The sequence below is a fragment of the Pristiophorus japonicus genome, chromosome 9, assembly GCF_044704955.1.
Source record: "Pristiophorus japonicus isolate sPriJap1 chromosome 9, sPriJap1.hap1, whole genome shotgun sequence".
NCBI lineage: Eukaryota > Metazoa > Chordata > Chondrichthyes > Pristiophoridae > Pristiophorus > Pristiophorus japonicus.
This window is the reverse complement of record NC_091985.1, coordinates 170,356,730-170,377,918: the sequence shown is the minus strand read 5'-3', so window position 1 is coordinate 170,377,918 and position 21,189 is coordinate 170,356,730. Positions and strand designations below refer to the sequence as shown.

At 45.5% G+C, this 21,189-nt stretch overlaps 1 protein-coding gene across 3 annotated transcripts in view; it reads right to left on the bottom strand.

Moving 5' to 3' along the window:
• The window catches only part of polr3f (polymerase (RNA) III (DNA directed) polypeptide F), a 39,321-nt gene that overhangs the window by 6,462 nt on the left and 11,670 nt on the right, over positions 1–21,189 (bottom strand). For all 3 annotated transcript variants that reach the window (XM_070890126.1, XM_070890125.1, XM_070890124.1), the window contains exons 2-7: positions 18,918–19,035; positions 17,215–17,282; positions 14,264–14,331; positions 12,959–13,071; positions 4,571–4,714; positions 2,999–3,106 (exon numbers count right to left, since the gene is read on the bottom strand). In XM_070890126.1, the coding sequence (XP_070746227.1) occupies positions 2,999–3,106; positions 4,571–4,714; positions 12,959–13,071; positions 14,264–14,331; positions 17,215–17,282; positions 18,918–18,974 (558 nt within the window). In that variant the 5' untranslated portion in view covers positions 18,975–19,035. The remainder of the gene's footprint in view (positions 1–2,998; positions 3,107–4,570; positions 4,715–12,958; positions 13,072–14,263; positions 14,332–17,214; positions 17,283–18,917; positions 19,036–21,189) is intronic.

Genomic DNA, 21,189 nt, shown 5'->3' with positions numbered 1-21,189 from the left:
TCACTATACTAGTTACATCCTCAAAAAATTCCAGAAGATTTGTCAAGCATGATTTCTGTTTCATAAATCCATGCTGACTTGGACCGATCCTGTCACTGCTTTCCAAATGCGCTGCTGCTTCATCCTTAATAATTGATTCCAACATTTTCCCCACTACTGATGTCAGACTAACAGGTTTATAATTACCCGCTTTCTCTCTCCCTCCTTTTTTAAACAGTGGTGTTACATTAGCTACCCTCCAGTCCATAGGAACTGATCCAGAGTCGATAGACTGTTGGAAAATGATCACCAGTGCATCTACTATTTCTAGGGCCACTTCCTTAAGTACTCTGGGATGCAGACTATCAGACCCGTGGATTTATCGGCCTTCAATCCCATCAATTTCTCGAACACAATTTCCCGCTTAATAAGGATATCCCTCAGTTCCTCCCACTCACCTTCCCCATTTTATTTTTACTCCAGACAGGGATGTACAATTGTTGAAGTTCATCCATGTGATCTTTAAATGCTTGCCATTGCCTATCCACCGTCAACCCTTTAAGTGTCATTTGCCAGTCTATTCTAGCCAAATCACGCCTCATACCATTGAAGTTACCTTTCCTTAAGTTCAGGACCCTAGTCTCTGAATTAACTGTGTCACTTTCCATCTTAATAAAGAATTCTACCATATTATGATCACTCTTCCCCAAGGAGCCTCGCACAACAAGATTCCTAATTAGTCCTTTCTCATTACACATCACCCAGTCTAGGATGGCCAGCTCTCTACTTGGTTCCTCGACATATTGGTCTAGAAATACCATCCCTAATACACTCCAGGAAATCCTCCTCCACCGCAGTGCTACCAGTTTGGTTAGCCCAATCAATATGTAGATTAAAATCGCCCATAACTGCTGTACCTTTATTGCACGCATCCCTATTTTCTTGTTTAATGCTGTCCCCAACCTCACTACTAATGTTTGCCGGTCTATACACAACTCCCACTAGCGTTTTCTGCCCTTTGGTATTCCGTAGCTCCACTCATACCGATCCCACATCATCCAAGCTAATGTCCTTCCTTACTATTGCATTCATTTCCTCTTTAACCAATAATGCCACCCCACCTCCTTTTCCTTTCTGTCTATCCTTCCTAAATGTTCAATACCCCTGGATGTTGAGTTCCCAGCCTTGGTCACCCTGGAGCCATGTCTCTGTGATGCCAATTACATCATATCCATTAACTGCTATCTGCACAGTTAATTCGTCCACCTTATTCCGAATACTCCTCGCATTGAGGCACAGAGCCTTCAGGCTTGTCTTTTTAACACACCTTGCCCCTTTAGAATTTTGCTGTAATATGGCGCTTTTTGCCTTAGGTTTCTCTGCCCTCCACTTTTACTTTTCTTGTTTCTATCTTTTGCTTCCGTCCCCATTCTACTTCTCTCTGTCTCCCTGCATAGATTCCCATCCCCCTGCCATATTAGTTTAACTCCTCCCCAACAGCACTAGCCAGCATTCCCCCGAGGACATTGGTTCCGGTCCTGCCCAGGTGCAGACTGTCCGGTTTGTACTGGTCCCACCTCCCCCAGAACTGGTTCCAATGTCCCAGGAATTTGAATCCCTCCCTTCCTCAAGCCACGTATTCATCTTAGCTATCCTGCCATTCCTACTTTGACTAGCACAGTAGCTGGCAAGGTGGACTGGTTCCCCCTCATCATCCCCCAGTGGACCTTGCTGGGCAAGGCACATCAGGATGAACAGAACTAGACTTGCGTTTGACACCCTCACACAGACATGCCACTAACGCAAGGCGAAGACATAGAAACATAGAAAATAGATACAGGAGTAGGCCATTCAGCCCTTCGAGCCTGTACCACCACTCAATATGATCATAGCTGATCATGCAACTTCAGTACCCCATTCCTACTTTCTCTCCATACCCCCCCAGAGTGGGGGCCTGGCAGTTGCCATGGAAACCTTGCCCCAATGTGAGTCTCTGTTCAGAGCACAAGGGAAAATTTTTAAAAAGGAGAGAAAAAAATATTGAAGTGCTGGCACCAACATTCCAGTGATCCAACCTCAGCTATGAGGTCAGGCACTGAATGGAACGCAAATGTATTGTACCAGTTAAAATAGCCATAGTAAACTTTTAAAATATATATGCACATATTAGTACTCATTCTGCAATGGCTATATGAGACTTTGAATGTGAGAACTAATAAGCACTCGTGTAGAAAAAGTGTAATAAACCGAAGACATCAAAAGCAGGCACAGCAAATGGTGACTGCTAACTTTACCACTAAACGGGCTTACTTGTCCATAGCATACACACAGAACGTGATGACGTATCGGACTCACACTCGCCCTTCGTGATTACACCTAGAAAATACACTGGGGACCTTTGACCTAGTGTTACTGAGGCTAGCCTCAGCAGTCCAGGCGACACGCTTGGGACCTCCTGAATGAGTCCTCAGTATGTTTGCTACCTATCTCTCATATGCACTGTATGCAGGGGGTTGTATTTTATCTCATTGACTCAATTTAATAAAGAGTATTAACCAGACGTTTTCAGTGTTTCCCAGTGCTCACACCTGTATTAGAGGTACAGGATGTATGACAATATCCCAGAATACCTCTACAGAAAGGCAATGGGAATATATGACGATCAATGTGCCCGTTAAGCTGTCTGGAGGTCCCGCACCGGCCGATCGCTGGCTTTTCAAATGGGACATTTCGTGCACGCGCGGAATTTTGAAGGGCCGCGCAGACTGCTAAAGGGACCGTGTGCCCAAAAACAAAATTGCGGAGAACATTGATGACAATATGCTACATAAACCAAACATGGAGACCAGGCAAAAGCAACATCTGCAGAACATGGTTACCTTTCCTGACATCCGAGGATGTGGTAACCATAACGCCCAGTTAGGTATCATCTAACAGAGTGCAGACCAAAGAACGTGATATTTACTGTGCCCCTCAAGGGCCCGACTCGAACGTGCGGCTATACAGAGTGTTCTAGTACCTTGCTGATGCCCAATTCGCAGATGTATTTCCACACTTCATGAGATGTAGCAAACGAACTGTTCCTTTGCACCATGGGGCTTTGTTTACTCTCACGAGCCACCTCTGCCTGTAGGTAACACATGGTTACTTTCATTATCAGTGATCAGCTCTAGCTAATAACCTTCAACGCAATTATTCAAATGTCCATTTACTATTGTATAGCGCAGAGAATATAACACAAGAGCATAAGAAATAGGAGCAGGAGTAGGCCATTTGGCCCCTCGAGCCTGCTCCGCCATTCAATACGATCATGGCTGATCTTCTACCTCAACTCCACTTAACCCACATCCCTTGGTTCCCTTAATATCCAAAAATCTATTGATTTCTGTCTTGACTATACTCAAAGACTGAGCCTCCACAGCCCTCTGGGGTAGAGAATTCCAAAGATTCACCACCCTTTGAGTGAAGAAATTTCTGCTCATCTCAGTCCTAAATGGCCGACCCTTTATTCTGAGACTGTGACCCCTGGTTCTAGATTCCCCAGCCACAGGGAAACATCCTCTCTGTATCTACCCTGTCAAGCCCGATAAGAATTTTGTATGTTTCAATGAGATCGCCTCTCATTCTTCTAAACTCTAGAGAATATATAGGCCTAGTCTGCTCAATCTCTCCTCATAGGACAATCCCCCCATCCCAGGAATCAGTCTGGTGAACCTTTGCTGCATTCCCTCTATGGCAAAGATATCCTTCCTTGAGAGCAAAACTTTACACAATACTGTAAAGGAACAGAGCGGAGTGGCAATAAAGGGAGAATTAAATGTGGCACGTGGCTCCAGCAGAGGTGAAATTAAAGTTTGCACTGACTGATAATGGGGGACACCGTGCCTTCTGTGCAGCAAAGAAAGCATTTTGCATGCCCGATTTCAGAGGGACACAAACCCTCTCCACCCAAACCCTCTGATCATCGTTAGGGCAACTAATTTGGTGGCAAAACATGCTGCATGAGAACACCAGCGACAGGTCAGGAAGGCATAAAAGGAGCAGCTAGTGGCGGCCATGAGCAGCATGGAGGCCGCTTCAGGGAGCAGCCCGAGCTGGTGCAGGAGGGCAACGGCAGCGAAGAGTGACATCATCAAGGTCCAGGTTGGTGAGTGGAGCGTGGGCAGATACAGCAGGAGCGGCGAGAGACTGTGGAGGGATGTGATCGGGGCCCAGGGGAGGCGTGAGTTCGGGGCCAGGGTCCCAGGGGCAGCACAGGCCCAGCCCACACTGCGATATGTGTGCGCGCTAGGTCCGTGCGGCACACCTGGTCTCCAGTCGTCCTGGGTAACCCTTGCCTCTGGACCAAGACCTAGCTCTGTCAAGCCCGTGTGGTGGCTGGTGTGCAACGATCACCCCACGTTAAAAAAAATCCACACACAGGCATCTTCCACCCTTCAGGATGTAGTTCGGGATCTGGAATATTAGATCCTTCATTGAAACACCTGGGAACTCATCACTTTTTTGGAGTGGAAGCAAGTCATCCTCGACACGAGGAACTGCCTATGATAGTTTATAACTGCACAAGGACAGCGATCCCTCTGCGTCTTACCTTATTTTGTAAGAACTTGAAGCACTGCTGGTTCAGCACTTCTACAAACTCCGACTCGAAATCCTGGTCGCTGTACCACGCTCCGCCGGTCACGGATCGGTCCGGCTGCAGGTTATACAACATGTACACTTTTTTCTTCGAAGCCTGGAAGGAGGAGGAGGGAAGATGACAGTCGTGCTTGTTCTTGGCATGTGGGCAACACGGGCAAGGCAGTATTCATCGCCCAGCTCTTGTTGCCCTGGAGGCATTAAAAGACATAGAATCACAGAAAATTACAGCACAGAAGGAAACCATTTCGGCCCACCGTGTCCGCGCCGACGGACAAAGAGCTACCCAGCCTAATCCCACTTTCCAGCTCTAGGTCCGTAGCCCTGTAGGTTACGGCACTTCAAGTGTACATGCAAGTACCCTTTAAATGTGGTGAGGGTGTCTGCCTCTACTACCCTTTCAGGCAATGAGTTCCAGACCCCCACCACCCTCAGTGAAGACATCTCCCCTCATATCCCCTCTAAACCTTAGACCAATTACTTTAAATCTCTGCCCCCTGGTTGTTGACTCCACTGCTAAGGGAAATAGATCCTTCCTATCCACTCTATCTAGACCCCTCATAATTTTCTACACCTCAATAAGCTCTTCTCTCAGCCTCCTCTGTTCCAAATAAAACAACCCCAGCCTGTCCAATCTTTCCTCAGCTAAAATTCTCCAGTCCAGGCAACTTCCTCGTAAATCTGCTCTGTACCCTCTCCAGTGCAATCACATCTTTCTTGTAATGTGGTGACCAGAACTGCATGCAGTACTCCAGCTGTGGTCTAACTAGTGTTTTATACAGTTCAAGTAAAAACTCCCTGCTCTTGTACTCTATGCCTCGGCTAATAAAGGCAAGCATTCCATATGGCTTTTAACCACCTTATCTACCTAGCCTGCTACCTTCAGGGATCTGTGGACATGCACTCCAATGTCCCTTTGTTGCTCTACACTTCTCCGTATCCTATCATTTAATTCCCTTGCTTTGTTAGCCCTCCCCAAATGCATTATCTCACACTTCTGATTGAATTCCATTTGCCACTGCTGCTCTTCTCATGTAGAGGGAGACTGGAGTCACGTGTAGGCCAGACCACAGACCAGGAGGGGCGGGGGGGGGGGGGGGGGGGGGAGGGTGTGGTTCCCTTCCCAGCAGGACATTAGTGAACCATTTGGTTTTTACAACAACCCAGCAGCTTTTGTGGTCATTTATCTGGTGCCCGCCCACAAGTTACCAACTTGTTTTCGAGCCCATTTTCACATAGAAAATAGCTGCAGGAGTAGGCCATTCGGCCCTTCGAGCCTGCACCGCCATTCAATAAGATCATGGCTGATCATTCACCTCAGTACTCCTTTCCTGCTTTCTCTCCATACCCCTTGATCTCTTTAGCCGTAAGGACCATATCTAACTCTCTCTTGAATATATCCAGTGAACTGGCATCAACAACTCTCTGCGGCAGGAAATTCCACAGGTTAACAACTCTCTGACTGAAGAAGGTTCTCCTCATCTTAGTCCTAAATGGCCTACCCCTTATTCTAAGACTATGTCCCCTGGTTCTGGACTTCCCCAACATCGGGAACATTCTTCCCGCATCCAACCTGTCCAGTCCCGTCAGAATCTTATATGTTTCTATGAGATCCCCTCTCATCCTTCTAAACTCGTGAATAAAGGCCCAGTTGATCCAGTCTCTCCTCATATGACAACCCAACCATCCCTGCAATCAGTCTGGTGAACCTTCGCTGCACTCCCTCAATAGCAAGAACGTCCTTCCTCAGACTAGGAAATCAAAACTGAACACAATATTCCACGTGAGGCCTCACTAAGGCCCTGTACAACTGCAGTAAGACCTCCCTGCTTCTATATTCAAATCCCCGAGCTATGAAGGCCAACATACAATTTGCCTTCTTCACCACCTGCTGTACCTGCATGCCCACTTTCAGTGACTGATGAACCATGACACCCAGATCTCGTTGCACCTCCCCTTTTCCTAGTCTGCCACCATTCAGATAATATTCTGCCTTCGTGTTTTTGCCCCCAAAATGGATAACCTCACATTTATACACATTATACTGCATCTGCCATGCATTTGCCCACTCACCTAACCTGTCCAAGTCACCCTGCAGCTTGTTAGCGTCCTCCTCACAGCTCACACCTCCACCCAGTTTAGTATCATCTGCAAACTTGGGAGATATTACACTCTATTCCTTCATCCAAATCGTTAATATATATTGTAAAGAGCTGGGGTCCCAGCACTGAGCCCTGCGACACTCCACTCGTCACTGCCTGCCATTCTGAAAAGGACCCATTTATCCCGACTCTCTGCTTCCTGTCTGCCAACCAGTTCCCTATCCACGTCAGTATATTACCCCCAATACCATGTGCTTTGTCTTTGCACACCAATCTCTTGTGTGGACCTTGTCAAAAGCCTTCTGAAAGTCCAAATACACCACATCCACTGGTTCTCCCTTGTCCACTCTACTAGTTACATCCTCAAAAAATTCCAGAAGATTCGTCAAGCATGATTTCCCTTTCATAAATCCATGCTGACTTGGACCGATCCTGTCACCGCTTTCCAAATGCGCTGCTATTTCATCCTTAATGATAGATTCCAACATTTTCCCCACTACTGATGTCAAGCTATAATTACCCGTTTCTCGCTCCCTCCTTTTTAAAAAAGTGGCGTTACATTAGCTACCCTCCAGTCCATGGGAACTGATACAGAGTCGACAGACTGTTGGAAAATGTTCACCAATGCATCCACTATTTCTAGGGCCACTTCCTTGAGCACTCTGAGATACAGACTATCAGGCCCCGGGGATTTATCGGCCTTCAATCCCATCAATTTCCCCAACACAATTTCCTGCCTAATAAGGATATCCTTCAGTTCCTCCTTCTCACTAGACCCACTGTCCCTTAGTACCTTCGGAAGGTTATTTGTATCTTCCTTCGTGAAGACAGAATCGAAGTATTGGTTCAATTGGTCTGCCATTTCTTTGTTCCCCATTATAATTTCATCTGAATCAGACTGCAAGGGATCTATGTTTGTCTTCACTAATCTTTTTCTCTTCACATATTTATAGAAGCTTTTGCAGTCAGTTTTTATATTCCCTGCAAGCTTCTGCTAGTCTCTATTTTCCCCCTCCTAATCAAACCCTTAGTCCTCCTCTGTTGAATTCTAAATTTCTCCAAGTGCTCAGGTTTGTTGTTTTTTCACAACCTGCCAATGTGGAGTTTGAATTCATGATCTCTGTAATTGTTAGTTCTGCACCATAACCACAGTCTGTTTCCCTTTCTTGTTCTGGCTGATTGGGAGGTATCACGATGTAACATTCTAGACCAGCCATGATAGTAGTGAGCGTTAGCCTTCGTGCTCCCCTGGTTGAGAGCAAGACACTACAGGCTGCTGAACGACACTGTGCTAAGGACCGGTCTCACTGACCAAGCACCTAGCTCACATTGGCTGAGCAGCTTCCCGATGGGACGGACACCCAGGTTGTAAGGTCTCTGTGCGCAAAAGGCACAAAAAAGGTTTTCCCTGAAAACGTTAAGGACTGGAAATCAGCAGCGCTGAAAAACAGCAAGTGGCAGAAATACACAGGTCAGCCAGCATTTCAAAAGGCCAGAAAGTGACGGGCAGGGAAAGGCCAGCTGGTACATCAAGCCTGCCCCACGCTAGTGATGGCTAGGGCATCACGACCAGACACTCATGGAATGTCCGGGGAGAGGCAATAAAGCGAAGGAAAACCCAGGGCCAGTAAAGGGAAAAAATACTCTGGATCATTCCCCTCCACCCGCTCAGGTGATTGGAGCCAGTCCAGAAGGTCACATGGGCCGGGTGTTAAAATATAGGTGGTGTTTCTGGAGTGACTTTTCATATAACAGGGTGGAAAACCCCCTCTTGGTGTGGTATAAACCTCCCTCATCTCCACTGATCTGCTGCACTTTCTGTTTTCAATCGAATAATTCGACTACTGAAGTGCATTAAAAAAAGATATGTTAAAATTGCTTGTACCTCAGCTCATACACTTTCCTCCTTTGATCCAGAGGTTACGGAACTTCAAGTGCATAATCAAAGTACTTTTTAAATGTGGAGCTTTTCTACCTCTACCACCCTTTCAGGCAGTGAGTTCCAGACCCTCACTACTTTCTGGGTGAAAAAAGGTCTCCTCAACTCCCCTTTAATCCTTCTATCAATTACTTTAAGTCTATGCCCCTTGGTTATTTCCCCTCTGCTGGGGGAAATAGGTTTTTCCTATCCATTCTGTCCAGGCCACTAATAATTTTATACACCTCAATTAAATCTCCCCTCAACCTCCTCTGTTCCAAAGAAAACAACCCCAGCCTATCCAATCTTTCCTCATAGCTAAAATTCTCCAGTATTGGCAGCATCCTTGTAAATCTACACTGTACCCTCTCCAGTGCAGTCACTCCTGTAATGTGGTGACCAGAACTGTACACAGTACTCTAGCTGTGACCTAACTAGTGTTTTATTCAGTTCAAGCATAACCTCCCTGCTCTTATATTCTATGCCTCGGCTAATAAAGGAAAGTATCCTATATGCCTCCTTAACCACCTTATCTACCTATCCTGCTATCTTCAGGAATCTGTGGACAGGCATTCCAAGGTCCCTCTGTTCCTCTACACTTCTCAGTATCCTACTATTTATTGTTTATTCCCTTGCCTTGTTAGCCCTCCCCAAATGCATTACTTCACACTTCTCTGGGTTGAATTCCATTTCCCATTTTTCTGCCCACCTGACCAGTCCATTGATATCTTCCTGCAATCTACAGCTTTCTTCTTCATTATCAAGCATATGGCCAATTTTAGTATCATCTACAAACTTCTTAATCATATCCCCTACATTCAAGTCTAAATCATTGATATATACCACAAAAAGCAAGGGACCAAATACTGAGCCCTGCAGAACCCCACTGGAAACGGCCTTCCAGTCACAAAAACATCCGTCGACCATTACCCTTTGTTTCCTGTGCCACTGAGCCAATTTTGGATCCAACTTGTCACTTTCCCTTAGGCTTTTACTTTTCTGACGAGACTGCCATGTGGGACCTTGTCAAAGGCCTTTCTAAAATCCATGTAGACTACATCAAAGGCACTACCCTCATCAACCCTCCTTGTTACCTCCTCAAAAAATTCAGTCAAGTTAGTCAGACATGAGCTTCCCTTAACAAATCCATGTCGACTGTCCTTGATCGCCTTTCTAAATGATGATTAATACTGTCCCTCAGAATTTTTTCCAACAATTTTCCCACCATTGAGGTTAGGCTGATTGGCTTTTAATTAGTCGGTCTATCCCTTTCTCCCTTTTTAAAAAATGACACAACATTAGCAGTCCTCCAGTCCTCTTGCATCACACCTGTAGCTAGAGAGGATTGAACCTCCGCTATATCCTCCCTTGTTTCCCTTAACAGCCTGAGATACATTTCATTTGGGCCTGGCGATTTATCTACTTTAAAAAATGCTAATCCCCTTAATACTTCCTCTCTCACTGTGTTTATTTCATCTAATATTTCACACTACTCCTCCTTAACTACAATGTTTGCACGTCCCTCTGCAAAGTATTCATTAGAATCATACCTATGCCTTCCGCCTTCACACACAAACTTCCTTTTTGGTCTCTTTAGTTATCCTCTTGCTCTTTATGTATTTAGACAGCATCTTAGGGAAATTGATGGGATTGAAGGCCAATAAATCCCCAGGGTGTGATAGTCTGCATCCCAGAGTACTTAAGGAAATGGCCCTAGAAATAGTGGATGCATTGGTGATCATTTTCCAACAGTCTATTGACTCTGGATCAGTTCCTATGGACTGGAGGGTAGCTAATGTAACGGCACTTTTTAAAAAAGGAGGGAGAGAGAAAACGGGGAATTATAGGCTGACATCAGTTGTGGGGAATATGTTGGAATCAATTATTAAAGATGAAATAGCAGCGCATTTGGAAAGCAGTGACAGGATCGGTCCAAGTCAGCATGGTTTTATGAAAGGGAAATCATGCTTGACAAATCTTCTAGAATTTTTTGAGGATGTAACTAGTAAAGTGGACAGGGGAGAACCAGTGGATGTGGTGTATTTGGACTTTCAAAAGGCTTTTGACAAGGTCCCACACAAGAGATTGGTGTGCAAAATTAAAGCACATGGTATTGGGGGTAATGTATTGACGTGGATAGAGAACTGGTTGGCAGACAGGAAGCAGAGAGTCGGGATAAACGGGTCCTTTTCAGAATGGCAGGCAGTGACTAGTGGTGTGCCGCAGGGCTCAGTGCTGGGACCCCAGCTATTTACAATATACATTAATGATTTAGATGAAGGAATTGAGAGTAATATCTCCAAGTTTGCAGATGACACTAAGCTGGGTGGCAATGTGAGCTGTGAAGAGGGTGCTAGGAGGCTGCAGGGTGACTCGGACAGGTTAGGTGAGTGGGCAAATGCATGGCAGATGCAGTATAATGTGGATAAATGTGAGTTTATCCACTTTGGTGGCAAAAACACGAAGGCAGAATATTATCTGAATGGCAGCAGATTAGGAAAAGGGGAGGTGCAACGAGACCTGGGTGTCGTGGTACATCAGTCATTGAAAGGTGGCATGCAGGTACAGCAGGCGGTGAAGGCGGCAAATGGCATGTTGGCCTTCATAGCTAGGGGATTTGAGTATAGGGGCAGGGAGATCTTACTGCAGCCGTACAGGGCCTTGGTGAGGCCTCACACCTGGAATATTGTGTTCAGTTTTGGTTTCCTAATCTGAGGAAGGACGTTCTTGCTATTGAGGGAGTGCAGCGAAGGTTCACGATACTGATTCCTGGGATGGCAGGACTGACATATGAGGAGAGACTGGATCGACTGGGCCTGTATTCACTGGAGTTTAGAAGAATGAGAGGGGATCTCATAGAAACATATAAAATTCTGACAGGACTGGACAGGTTAGATGCAGGAAGAATGTTCCCAATGTTGGGGAAGTCCAGAACCAGGGGTCACAGTCCAAGGATAAGGGGTAAGCCATTTAGGACCGAGATGAGGAGAAACTTCTTCACTCAGAGAGTTGTTAACCTGTGGAATTCTCTTCCGCAGAGAGTTGTTGATGCCAGTTTGTTAGATATATTCAAGAGGGAGTTGGATATGGCCCTTACGGCTAAAGGGATCAAGGGGTATGGAGAGAAAACAGGAAAGGGATACTGAGGTGAATGATCAGCCATGATCTTATTGAATGGTGGTGCAGGCCCGAAAGGCCGAATGGCCTACTCCTGCACCTATTTTCTATGTTTCTATGTTTCTAGAGCAACATTTTCAAGTAACTTTTAAAAGGGGAATTGGAAACATACTTGTTTCGGAAAGATTTTGCTAGACAATGAGGAAAGAGCAGGGAAGTGGAACTAATTGGATCGCTTTCAAAGCGATGGCTTAGGCACGATGGGCCTCCTCCTGCACTATAAGATTCTGCGAACACCATTTTGATTCGCCTCCAAAATGTTGCTGGAGAATTTATATGTGCCTCAGCTCCTAGCTTGATTAAAGCTAAGCATTTCATTTTTATTGTACTGACAATGAAACCCACCACACAGTTTGAAGTAGGACGTGACAACCATGAACTGAAAGGCAGCGACAGCCGTAGCTCAGTGAGTAGCACCCCCACCTCTCAGTCAGAAGGTCGTGGGTTCAAGTCCCACACCAGTCACTGATACCCCAGAGGGAGCGCTGCACTCTCAGAGGTGCCGTCTTTCAGATAAGACGTTAAACCGAGGCCATCTACCCTCTCAGGTGGACGTAAAAGATCCCACGGCTCGATTTCGAAGAGCAGAAGGTTTCTTCCTGGTGTCCTGGACAACATTCAATCTTAGCCAACACCTTAAACATAAGAGAGAGTAGAGAAGCTCGAATTGTTCTCCTTGGAGCCGAGAAGTTTTAAGGAAAGATTTAATGGAGCTGCTGAAAATTATATATGAGAGTTTGGTAAGAGAAATAAGCAGAAATGTTTCCCGCTAACAGTTGGGTTGGTAACCAGAGGACACAGATTTAAGATAATTGGCAAAAAAAAAAAAGAGGGGAGCGGAGGGGAATTGAGACGTCCGATGGTCATGAGAGGCGCTATATAAATGCAAGACTTTCTTTTCCCTTTATGATCTGGTCATTTATCACATTACGGTTTGTGGGAGCTTGCTGTGCACAAATTGGCTGCTACATTACAACAGTGACAACACTTAAAAAAGCACTTCATTGGCCATAAAGCGTTTTGGGACATCGTGAAAGGCGCTATATAAATGCAAGTCTTTGAGGCATTTTAGTGCAGGATGGCAAGGTGGAGAACACGAACATATCCAAACCCCACACACCGAGGCACACGCTGAAGTACTCACCGCCACAGACTTGACAGCTTTAATTAGCTTTTTGCTCTCCATGTTCTTCAGGATTTTGTTGATCTCAGTTAGTGGGAGGTTGCTCTTGTATCGAATATCTCTGCTCCATATACCTACCAAAAATCAATTCACATCACTGGATCGCAATGAAGAATTTTAAGCTGCACCGGTTTAGTCATAATAAAGAACCAAGGCTCACATTTTCCAGTTATTACTATTTTAGGTCATGTACAGAGATTAACCTGTCATTTTATTAAATAACAAGCATTATGGAATCTTATAGGCGTCAGTTGTGGCTCAGTTAATAGCACCCTCACCTCTGAGACAGAAGGTCGTGGGTTCAAGTCCCACACAATTTAGCCCAACACTCCAGTGCAGTGCTGAGGGAGTGCTGCACTGTCAGAGGTGCCGTCTTTCAGATGAGACGTTAAACCGAGGTCTCGTCTGCTCTCTAAGGTGGACCAAAAAGATCCACTATTTCGAAGAAGAGCAGGGGAGTTATCCCCGGTGTCCTGGCCAACATTTATGCCTCAACCAACATCACTAAAACAGATTATCTGCTCATTTATTTCACTGGTGTGTGTGGGAGCTCGCTGTGTGCAAATTGGCTGCTGTGTTTACCATTTCAACAAGCACTTCATTGGCTGCAAAGCGCTTTGGGACATTCTGAGGTTGTGTAAGGTGCTATCGAAATGCAAGTCTTTCTTTTCACATGGCAGACCAAACTACAATAAATGAAACAATTATACTGGCAGGTGTGCAATGTCCTTCTGTACAGAAGATAGACTAATAAGACTGATTTGGGGGGGGGGGGGGGCGGTGGAATGGATAATTTCTCAACCCCCACCTCCCGTACAATACATTCTTCCGTAAACACTGTACAAAAGGATGGTGGGGAGGGGCGGACAGTTTAATGGAAAGGGACTGTTTTAAAGTGTCTCAGAAACCAGTGACACTCTCTGTGACATGCATCCATCATTGTAATTCGAGCGGCAAATGCTCCCAGGTATATTAGAAAACCAAGCGTAGAACATAAAGGATGGAAAATGTACTTTCACATCCAGACATAAGCCGTTGAGACCTGGGCCTGTATCACAGGAACCCGCTGGCATTCTACAGGGTCCCCCGTGAGCTGGGGTCACTGTGTGCAACACTGAGTGGGACACAACATTCCAGCTGGAGTGAGGCTGCAGCCCCTTTGGGATTTTGGGGGTGGGGGGGGAAATACAAGGAATAACTTAAGGAAACAACTCTACGAGTGAACTGTAAGCTGTTCGTCGATTAGTGTGAAGGGTTTTACTGTACCTTTATTTCCAGCATCTTCTATGATTTGATAAACCAGTTTCTCCTGATTGTCAGACCCCTTCATTTTGCTGTTTTAAAAAAAAACACATTATTTACAAGTATACTAAAGACTGCCGTAATTCTAAGTGTCAGGGTTAAACGTTTTCTAAGGGGGTGGGGAGGGGCAGCAATGCTGAGTGCCAAGGCACCAACTCTCCGTCATAAAGTGGGGACAGACGCAGGGTTCGATCTGCGTGGCCAATTTTTTTTTATATAAGTTGAAAAAGGCCACAGTCCAAAATGTAGGACAGCAGGGTTACAAGGAGCAAAGCAGAGTAGGTAGGTGAAGAAGTTGTGGTTACGCGATGCCAGACTTGGGTTGTAAAACTACAAAGGTGATGGGGGAAGTGGGGGGGGGGGGGGGGGGGAGGACTGAGAACGGTACAAAGTTTTGAGGTCCTTGGAAAGAATGACTTAAGGAGCAAGAGATCGTGTGCGGACTCTTGGTGTGGAACGCAGTGGGAAGAGGGGGATCCGGGAGAAGGTGGCCCATGACATAGCGTAAATGGAATCAAGTGAGGAAAGTGGATTGGAGCCCTGTCCAAAGTGACGCTGGTAAAGTGGAGCGGGGTTGGGGGTCAGATGTGAGAGACAGACAGGTCGCCTGTCACACAAGCATCTTCTTGTATTCTCTCCAGGAGTGCAAGCTAAGTGCTGGAAGAACGTCCCCAGATATTTTGCTACCCAGTTTTTTTTGACAGATTGAGGCTTAAAGAGTTTAAATAGGGGGGGAAAAAATGTTTGGCACAAAATAGGAACAGAACTTCTTGGAAGGTCAAACAGGGGCCGAACCCACGGTGCTTCCCAGCAGTTGAAAGGGAACATCAGAGAAGCATACGAACAGGAGGAGGCCATTCAGCCCCTTGAATCTGTTCTGCTATTCAATTCGATCATGGTTGATTATAGCAGAGCAGGTCTCCAGTCGTCTTGTGTAATCCTTACCACTGGACCAAGACCTAGCTCTGTCAAGCCCGTGTGGTGGCTGGTGTGCAACGGCCACCGCACGTTAAAAAAAATCCACGCGCAGGCATCTCCCACCCTTCAGGATGTAGTTCGGGATCTAGAATATTAGGTCCTTCGTTGAAACACCTATGAACTTTTTGACGTGGAAGCAAGTCATCCTCAACTCGAGGGACTGCCTATGATGATGGGTTGATCTGAATCTTAACTCCATTTATCTGCTTTGGTTCCGTATCATGAGAGAGACATTCCCGCATATCCCACTCACTGTTATTTTCTCATTGTAATATCTTATGTGCATCTGCTTCCAAGAGGTATTAGTGTCAGCAGGCTGTATCCCCACCCTTTCTGCTGCCAAATGATGGGGTTGGTGGGGGAGGAAAGAGACAGGGTGATTTACCTAGAAGCCAATACACCATGGAAAAAAAAAATCTTTAAAAGTTCAGAGAAGGTTCATGAGGTTGATTCCTGAGATGAAGGGGTTGCCTTATGAAGAAAGGTTGAGCAGGTTGGGCCTGTACTCAATGGAGTTTAGAAGAATGAGAGGTGATCTTATTGAAACATATGGGATTCTGAGGGGGCTTGACAGGGTAGGTGCAGAGAGGATGTTTCCCCTCATGGGGGAATCTAGAACTCGGGGGCATAATTTCAGAATAAAGAGTCGCCCATTTAAAACGGAGGTGAGGAGGAATTTCTTCTCTCAGAGGGTCGTGAATCTTTGGAATTCTCTACCCCAGAGAGCTGTGGAGGCTGGGTCATTGAATATATTTAAAGGTGCAGATAGACAGATTTCTGAACGATAAGGGAGTCGAGGGTTATGGGGAGCGGGTAGGGAAGTGGAGTTGAAGCCAAGATCAGATCAGCCATGATCTTATTGAATGGCGGAGCAGGCTCGAGGGGCCGTATGGCCTGCTCCTGCTCCTACTTCTTATGTAAAATGCAGAAGTTGCATTTGATTCCACGGCTCCCGAATACCAACCTTACTGTCACCTCATTACGGTTGCTAGCTGTTTGTTAAATGAGATCAGCAGTTGGCCCCAACCACCATCCCTCGTAACCCAGTCCAGCCGCTCATCAATCTCCATGTAAAGAAATTCTTCCTGACACCTGTCCTAAGTTTACCCTTCACACCCCTGAACGCTCCCATTCTGTTAAAGAAAACAAAAACAATATGAATATTGGTATAGCAACCTTTTATCCCCAGATTGCCCTAGCATACACATGTACATGGGTACAAGTGGAGCAAAGGCAGGAGAGCGGAATCGAGGTGCAGATCAGCCATGCTCGAATTGAATGGTGGAATGGCTTCCTCCTGTTCCTTTCCACAATCCAAAAATCCAACCGGGTGATGCAAAGCTGGTGCTCCCGTAGCTACACCGAGGATCAAAAGAAGCCACTGAGGAATATTGTGTTCAGTTTTGGTCTCCTAATCTGAGGAAGGACGTTCTTGCTATTGAGGGAGTGCAGCGAAGGTTCACCAGACTGATTTCCGGGATGGCAGGACTGACATATGAGGAGAGACTGGATCGACTGGGCCTGTATTCACTGGAGTTTAGAAGAATGAGAGGGGATCGCTTAGAAACATATAAAATTCTGACAGGGCTGGACAGGTTAGATGCAGGAAGAATGTTCCCGATGTTGGGGAAGTCCAGAACCAGGGGACACAGTCCAAGGATAAGGGGTAAGCCATTTAGGACTGAGATGAGGGGAAACTTCTTCACTCAGAGAATTGTGAACCTGTGGAATTCTCTACCGCAGAGAGTTGTTGATGCCAGTTTGTTAGATATATTCACAAGGGAGTTAGATAGGGCCCTTACGGCTGAAGGGATCAAGGGGTATGGAGAGAGGCAGGAAAGGGGTACGGAGGTGCATGATCAGCCTGATCATCTTGAATGGTGATGCAGGCTCGAATTGCCTGCTCCTGCACCTATTTTCTATGTTTCTATGCTCACCTTGTAGATTGGGAATCCTTTATTCGATAAAGGAGACCAGAAGTCCCCCTCAGCAGATCTAGCTGACCCTGAAATGATTCAATAACAGAATGACTTCAATTCTCCTTCCTGTTTTAGAGGTAATCAAAAGCTTCAGTGTTACAATAGAACAGTTAAACTATTCAGCAACATTATAGCAATTAAACTAGGTGAAATGTCCACACTTCAAGCTAAGAAATGGCAATGAAGCATTTCCCCCCATCCTCCTCATTTGACAGATTGGAGCTTCATCGTTTTAAAAAAGGAAAAACAAATGATTTGGCACAAAACAGTACTGAGCACAGAATGACACAGCATTTATTATTAGAAAAATAAAACGCAAATCTGTATCCATCTAAGCACGCATTAAATATGCAAACAACAGTCCCCAAAAAACTTGGAAGTTATATCCTAGAATGCAGGTAGTTCGAAGAGCAATTCAATGTTTAATTCACAAGGTCACGAGTCTAAACACATAAACAAGACACTAGCATGAAAACGATGACAGGAACAAATTTTTTAATATGGGCCCGGAATTTGTGGTCAGCAACAAAGCAAATGCATTCGTCGCTGGCCCCGAAGTATGCTCTGCACAAGGATCTCGCAATCCCAGTGTTCAGAACTTTGGGATTTCCAATCTACAATTCAATTCAACAGAACTTAATGGGGATCCCCTAGAGTGAGCTGCTATGACGTCTAAGCAGCCAATCAAAAGACAGAATTCTCACAGACAGCGAACAAGTGAGCAGGTACCTTAAAATTCTAACTTTTTTTAAATAGTTAGAGAGAGCAAGAAAAAGATTGGGGCTCTCACATGGGGAAACGGCAAACCTGAAATAAAGAGGCACAAAACTTTTTTTAAAAAGTGAAAAGTTTCATTAAAATGCTAACTTTTATTAGAAAGGACAAATTAAAAGTTTTTCAGGGCCATAACTTTTGTCTAGCAGTCAATACGCTGTTAATACCCCCAGTTACACCTAATCCCTTTGGATCTAACCTCTAGTGGGGAATTTAACAGCGTAATTACTGCGGATGAGACGAAGTTGGCATCAGTTTCAATGATTTACAAGATTTCACTGATTGCCACCTCTGTGGAGCGGCGGGGGGAAAGAGGCTGGAGCAGTGAATGACAGACCGCAACTTTGGGATTTCCACATGCACCAAATCCCGAAGTTGCGCTCAGTTTCAAATGTGGAATGACAGCAAACGCTACCAGTTCCCCATCATCCCGACCACAAATTCCAGGCCACTATATGGGTCCAAGTCCCACTCTAGAGCCTCGAGCCCATAATCCAGACTGCCGCTCCAGTGCAAAATTGAGGAAATGCTGAGGTGCCGTCCTTCAGGAGAGATATTAAATGTGGCCCTGTCTGCTCTCTCAGGTGGACATTACAGGTCCCACGGCACTATCCAATGAAGAGCAGGAGCGTTGTCCCCAGGGTCCTGGCCAACATTTATCCTTCATCCTTCAACCAACATCACTAAAACAGATGATCCGGCCATTATCACATTGCTGTTTGTGGGAACTTGCTGTGTGCAAACTGGCTGCCGCATTTCCCACATTATAACAGTGACTGCACTTCAAAATATTTCATTGGCAGTCAAGCGCTTTGGAATGGGAGGTTGTGAAAGGCGCTATATAAATGCAAGCCTGTCTCTTTAATGAAGAACATTAAATGGCCTACTATTGAGAGAAGTCTGTTGATGACCATCGCCCTCTTCTGCGGTTCCACCTGTGGCATGTCATTCTGAATAACTTGGTCTGTGATTCCTTGTGGGAACTGCTGGCAGAGTTCTAAAATCCTAGGGTGAAAAAGAGAAAGGATAAATCGAGCAGAAGTAACAACTAGCTGTGGCCTTATCCAAGTAGCAAGACATTATAATAACAACATGTAAATATTAGCTCCATACACCTCAACAACCTTGGAATAATGCTCAGCAGAGCACCACTTCTGGTACTGCACAACTATCACTGATGTATCATAGTCACGTGATGGAAGAGAGAATATACCGTTTTCAGTACATTACAAGGCAATAGAGAGGGACTGAGATTACATTATAAACCGCATGCACAAAACTAGAGCGGGTTTATTGTCAGGTCAATTCTGAATAAGTTACATCTGTGGAATGCATTCCATCTCTTTCTTTCAAAGTTGGAGTCTTGCAGAGGCAAACCCGTATGCATTTACCTCCTGAAGGCGTATCTGATACGAAATGCTAAACTGACGCCAGTTCAGCTACTTCTACTGCTTATCCTTTGTCATTGCAAGGGTTATGGGGAGCGGGCGGGGAAATGGAGTTGAGATCAAAGTCAGATCAGCCAAGATCTTATTGAATGGCGGAGCAGGCTCGAGGGGCCAAATGGCCTACCCCTGCTCCTATTTCTTATGTTCTTATGAAATACAGAAACCATATTACAGTGACAACACGACATGCAGTACACCTACAACTAGTTAGTTAAATTCTATTCTTAACAAATGTGTCTGTCTCCATCATTAAGTCATGCTGTTACATCAATGGTCAGCAACAAGATTACATAGGATATACAGCACAGAGACTGCCCAAATAGTCTATGCCGGCTTTTATGTTTCACTCGAGCCTCCTCTCGTCTAAATCTATCAGCAGATCATCACGGTCGTGAATTGTGTGCCTGATTTCACAATCATCTATGTCCGAAATAAATGCAAAGCGAGTGCCGAATTCCAGGTTTTGAATCGATGTTTCAGTGCATTTTATACAGGAATAGGAAGCCCCCAGCTAATTGAAGTAGCAAGCATAGCTGCGCCGTTTAATCAGCTCCAGTTCCTCTACTTCAGGTTGAAATACATTGGGATGTTCATACTGAGCCTTCGTATGTTCTGTGTAACTATAGAGTCATGGAGGTCGAGCTTGTTCCAGGGTTGAGTCTTCAGTCATTTATCTATTAATGTCGTGTGACTAGCCTGATCCTGGCATGGTGTGATGCTGAGAGCAGGGTCATTGACTAGAACTTGGTGAACAACTGGGATCATTCATTACTGTATTTGTCTCAGTTGCCTCTCAGTTAGGGGTGGAAAGATAAGTCTGTGAAGAAGAACTGCTTAACAGCAGCACAGTAAACAAAAAGCTTCTCCCTGCCTCGTGAAGCCTCTGCCTCATCCTTGGGTACAGTTCTGTGAGTGTTCCACATAGAGGGAGGTCCTGTGGGAGGGAGGAAGGAAGGACGACAGAAGGAGTATGTTTTAGTCTGTGTGTGTATGAACTGGCACACGCGGCGGAGCCTAGCCACTGGACCAAGACCTTGCTCCATCAAGCCCGTGTGGTAGCTGGTGTGCAACGGCCACCCCACGTTAAAAGAATTCACGCATCTTCCACCGTTTAAAATGAGTTCATCAGTCACCCGAGTACTCGTTTTTAGCGTGGAAGCAAGTCATCCTCGGCCCCGAGGGACTGCCCATGATGATTAGCATATCCCTCTATTCCCTTCTTGCATTGGAGGCTGTTCAGAGAAGGTTCACCTCGGTTGATTCCGGAGATGAAGGGGTTGACTTATGAGGACAGGTTGAGTAGGTTGGGCCTATACACATTGAACATAAGAACATAACATAAGAAATAGAAGCGAGAGTAGGCCATATGGCCCCTCGAGCCTGCTCCGCCATTCAATAAGATCATGGCTGATCTGATCATGGACTCAGCTCCACTTCCCTGCCCGCTCCCCATAACCCCTTATCGTTTAAGAAACTGTCTATTTCTGTCTTAAATTTATTCAATGTCCCAGCTTCCACAGCTCTCTCAGGCAACAAATTCCACAGATTTATAACCCTCAGGAGAAGAAATTTCTCCTCATCTCAGTTTTAAATGGGCGGTCCCTTATTCTAAGATCATGCTCTCTAGTTTTAGTCTCCCCATCAGTGGAAACATCCTCTCTGCATCCACCCTGTCAAGCCCCCTCATAATCTTATACGTTTCGATAAGATC